The following is a 5,005-nucleotide window of genomic DNA, read 5'->3' on the forward strand; positions in this document are numbered from 1 at the left end:
GGTAGAGCGCTAGCCTTGAGCTGAAGAGCTGAGGGACAGCGCCCAGGCCCAGAGTTCAGGCCCCACGACCGGACTCCAAAAAAAAAATTTACAGTGGCACCAAAACCCACATATCTAATAATGAATAAGATTTTAAAAATGTAAGACAAAAGCAAAACAATTCCAGTGGTTCTGTGGTTCCATTTTCATAAAAGGGGGAGTGGGGATGAGGAGAGTGGTGTGCGTGGGGCGGGGCAGGAGGAGTCTAATAAGATACATTCTAAGCAAACTTGGAAATGTCATAACAAGGCCTGGGCTTCCCTCTGGCAGGGCCGCATTGGATAGGATCAGAACAGTGGCAAAAGGGAGCTCTTGCCGCTCGGTGCTGGGAATTAAGTATCCTAGTGGGAATTGATGAACTGAACACGATCTACTGTCTCCAAAGACCCAAGTGTCTAAGTCACAGGATGTTACTTTCTACTCTCACAGGGACCTGGAAGGCCCTCATAAAGGAGACAGACATTTTCCACACGTACAGCCAGTGTTCCCAGAATTGTGGTTCATGACATCCATTCTCCTTTTGAGTGAGACCGTGCCTGGAGGCTTCCATAAATGTGTTCCTTTCTCTCACATAAGGAGAAAGTTCTGGAGATATTGTTGAATAAACTCCATGACAGGATACCCAGGGTTGCTGCTCCTCTAGCCTGTCAGAGACAGATCTGTGCTTATTGTTGCTACGTCCTTCATCATCATCAAAAATAAAAACCCTTGGGCACCTCAGGACAGAAAAGAAGAAGGCTTCAGAATTTCAGCAACAGCGAGCCTCCCACAAGAACAAAGGTGAGCACCCAATCATCTTTGCCTTGATCATTTTCCTTCAAAAACCAAAGCTTATATAAGCTATACTTTCCAGAGAAGGCCGCTAACTTATTGTTCTTTTTCATTCTAACCCTTAGTGAAAACTAAGAATCAGAAAAGAGTGAAGCTCAGAGACCGGGGCACGGTATCCGCACTCTCTCTGGACAGAGACCCCAGGCATAGGAGGGAGGAGTAAATGGGGATTCCTCAAGAACCCACATGGAACCCACACTGACTAAGCGTGGGGATCAGCAACTCCAGCCCTTCCACTGGGGACAAAACAGAGAGTCCATAGTCAATGTCCCCTTCAACTGCTCCTCCAGATCCCATCTGTGAAGCAAATGGCTGTGGGAAATTATTCCTCCGTGACAGAGTTTATTCTTGTGGGGCTGACGGACCGACCCAGGCTCCAGCTGCCCCTGTTCTCCTTATTCTTGCTGAACTATATAGTAACTGTGGTGGGAAACTTGAGCTTGTTGAGTCTAATTTGCCTGAACTCACACCTTCACAACCCCATGTACTTCTTCCTCTTTAATCTGTCCTGCATTGATTTCTGTTACTCATTTGTCTTCACCCCCAAAATGCTGATGGGCTTCATGACTGTGAGGAACACCATCTCCTATGCTGGGTGCATGACGCAGCTGTTCTTCTTCTGTTTTTTTGTCAATTCGGAGTGCTACGTGCTGACAGCCATGGCTTATGACCGCTACGTGGCCATCTGCCAGCCCCTGCAGTATGCTGTCCGCATGTCCCCTAGGACCTGTTCTCTGCTGATGGTGGGTTCACACCTGCTGGGGTTAGCTGGTGCCGTGGCTCACACGGGGTGCATGGTCAGGCTCAGCTTTTGTGATGCCAGCATCATCAACCACTACATGTGTGACATCTTCCCCCTGCTCCGGCTCTCCTGCAGCAGCACCTACGTCAACGAGCTCATGACTTCTGTTGTTGTTGGTGCAATTGTCATTCTATCCAGTCTCATGATCTTGATCTCATACGCCTTGATTCTCTTTAATGTTATTAACATGTCGTCAGGCAAGGGCTGGTCCAAAGCAATGGGCACCTGTGGCTCTCACATTGTAACGGTGGGCCTCTTCTATGGCTCCGGAATCCTCACTTACATTAGACCAACATCTACCGAGTCCGTGGGCCAAGGGAAATTTTTCTCTGTGTTTCATACCCTTGTGGTACCCATGCTGAACCCCCTCATTTATAGCCTGAGGAACAAGGATGTCAAACTCGCTCTGATGAGAACCCTGAGGAAAATCACAGAGTGAGTGAAGAGCAGAGCGGCCTCCAACGAGTCTCCCATGTTCAAGCCTTTTCTTCTCGCCTCCCAGACTCCTCTTCAACATGTCTTTTCTATTCTGTTCTTTTCTTTTCCACGCTCTGGTAGTATTTCAACTGTGACATCTTTTGACTTCTTGCCATTCAATGTAGATGTACAAGACTATGGTTGGTCTTAAGATTCAGTCTCAGTCTCAATTGGCTCTAACCCAATCTTTACTCTGTCCTCTGTATTTGATGGAGAGCTTAGAAAGAAATCTTTTCATCTCTGCAGATAACACAAGCTGCCTTTTCTTTGTTTGTTTCCTTCATTCACTGCAAGACAAGGAGGTGAGTACTTTCGGATAAGTTCATGTATATCTTGCTTTTCTAAAATAACTTTATGAACTTCATTTCAGGCGTTTTATTTTTAAAACTGCCATGAAACAAGAAAAAGCCAAGTAGGTTGTGTAATGTTGGTATCGTTTTCATACAGAATATATTTTGTGCAAATCCCATGTAAGGCAGGAGCACATGTGAGAGGGAAGGGCGCTGGTGTGCAGGCGGAGACGTCAGATGGCCACTGACTGGTCCCAGACCATGGCCAGCACGGAGCATTCAGAAACAAGAGAGAAAAAGCATTGAGCCGGTCATACATCCTACATCAGATGACTTTCTTAGTACAAAAAAGAAAAGAATGTGTATAATCAGAATAGAGCAACAGATACCTCTGAAGGACCAATTAAAGAGGAAAAATTGCACAGGGGTAGGAAGGTATAAATTCAGTGTAATTAGGATTATCAAAGCTAAATTTCCCTAGGAACTAAATATATTATACCTGTCTCTATCTTTATCTGTATTACCAGAACAGAAAGAACAGGAGTTGGCAGATCAGATCAGTCTGCTTCACCTACCAGAATGAATTCAGTCACAAAAGACCCATGTTTTTGTAAGAGAATGATGTGGTCACAGAAAAAAGAGTAACATGAGAGAGCAGACTCAACTTTTCTAAAAGATATATAACCTCCAAGTGTGAGGTCCATTCTGCCAATGTCTGATCCATCGAGTCCATAGACCAATTCTAACACTAGAGGGCAGGCTTGCTTCCAGATTGTGAATTTTGGTAAGTGAATTAATTTAATCAGGTACAGTTATGACATTAAACACCAATTAATGCGCTTGTTTCTCAAATGACAAGGGCGCCACTTATGCTTTTATTTTCAATTAATTTTAGTATGTTTGGGACTGGCAGGGGATATTAATGTACATATATATATAAATGATTGTATATATATATATATATATATATATAAATGATTGTAGACTATATTTCCTTGGAATATATATATATATATATATATATATATTCCAAGGAAATATAGTCTACAATCATTTATTCAGATCTGGTGCTGAGTCAAACAAACACATAGGAAGCTAAGAGAGTCTGAAGGAAGTTAGAAGAAATCTTGGACATAAAACTATCTTCTTCAGGAATGTAGTGAGCTGCTATGTTCTGGACATTGTGATAACAGTTGGGGCTCAAACATGTGTGAAGTCAGATCAGCACGGGCTGCATATCAGGCATCCTGGCACTTAATATTCTGTGTCTATTTATTTCTGAAGCTAGGAGGAGGGTACAGAATCAGAGGGAGACAGGGGAAAATATACAACAGAGGGGCCCATCAACTGCTGAACATTGATGAAAATGAACTAAGCAAATCCAGGGCAGCAATGAGAGGGAGGGAATGAGAGGGAAAAAGGGAACAGCTGACACTAAGCAAAAGGAAAGAAATGTACATATCACTGGATGTGGAAGAAATAGTTGTATTGTCAAAGCTCATAGAAATCACAAACTTTAGAGACCATGATAAGGACAATTTGCCTTGTGAAGGTTAAAATGTGTTCATGACTATCCCACCATACTGTGAAATTTGTGAAATTTATGTAATCATTTAATCTCAATAAAAAAATATAAAAAAAAAGTCCTTTTCCCTTCCATAATGGAAATCTTGACCTATTTCTCTTTGGTGTCTCCAAGGACTCATCGGAAGACCCGATTAGTTAGGTACTTCACCATATTTGAGTAAATAAATGAAAAGATCAATGAATCAGGGAGTTAGAAAAATCTGTTTTTATACTTTGATAGAAGGACATTGAACCAAGATCCAGGTGAAACAGAAGTAAAGATAGGGATTTGTGTGGGGAATGATGAAGAAAGGCAAAGGAAGATACCAGCTGTGGCTGTAACTGCCACCAGTTGTCTAGTCTGTTTTGGAAAAAAAAGTCACAAAGAAGCCAGAAAGGGTAAGGAAAAACAAGTAACTCATTCAAATGTCCCACATCTGTAAATAGAATGGAAAAACAGCAAAACAGGAAGTACTTCAGAAATGTAAGCAAATACTTACATTGTTACCTTACTGGAAAACCGCATGCTCTCCATCAATCAAGTGAAGAGTAATTAAAAGGAAACACTGACAACTGGAAAGAGCAAACCCAAGACCCAGCTTCTAGTCACTACAGCCTCCCTATTGCTTAACATGAATTCAGAAAAACACTCCATCATTCCAAGGAAAATTTCAATCATAGCTTAAAGTCAATGAGAGGTCAAGCAAATCAATATTTTAATTAGTCAATGCTTTTAAATATTAAATAAACTCTGTACACATCTGAGAGCATGTTCTGTCCAGAGTTTTCATAGCAATGAGGTACGTGTGAGAAGTGTGTGCGGCGGTGTGACTGTGGTCTGTTAATCACAGTGTGGTAACCGTGCCCTTTATCCTCTCTAAACTCTGACTGTTGAGACTTTTAGAAGCTGATCTCCACAGTGGCTGCACTGATATTCTCATCCACAGTGTGTAAGGGTTCTTCACCGGAGTTATTTGTTATCTGTATGTCTGACATTCTA

At 42.2% G+C, this 5,005-nt stretch overlaps 2 protein-coding genes across 2 annotated transcripts in view; one reads left to right on the top strand and one right to left on the bottom strand.

Annotated features, from left to right (window-relative positions):
- LOC105980861 (olfactory receptor 8B3-like) overlaps positions 1-1,130 on the bottom strand; it is a 7,688-nt gene extending 6,558 nt beyond the window's left edge. Inside the window, exon 1 of the mRNA XM_013009832.1 lies at positions 1,120-1,130. Coding sequence (XP_012865286.1) covers positions 1,120-1,130 — 11 coding nt within the window. The remainder of the gene's footprint in view (positions 1-1,119) is intronic.
- A 48-nt stretch (positions 1,131-1,178) lies between these two features.
- LOC105980646 (olfactory receptor 143-like) lies at positions 1,179-2,111 on the top strand. Its single transcript, XM_013009528.1, has one exon. The coding sequence runs from the start codon at positions 1,179-1,181 to the stop codon at positions 2,109-2,111; it is 933 nt and encodes a 310-aa protein (XP_012864982.1).
- Positions 2,112-5,005: the final 2,894 nt, after the last annotated feature.

The sequence above is a fragment of the Dipodomys ordii genome, unplaced genomic scaffold (genome assembly GCF_000151885.1).
Source record: "Dipodomys ordii isolate 6190 unplaced genomic scaffold, Dord_2.0 Scaffold10, whole genome shotgun sequence".
NCBI lineage: Eukaryota > Metazoa > Chordata > Mammalia > Rodentia > Heteromyidae > Dipodomys > Dipodomys ordii.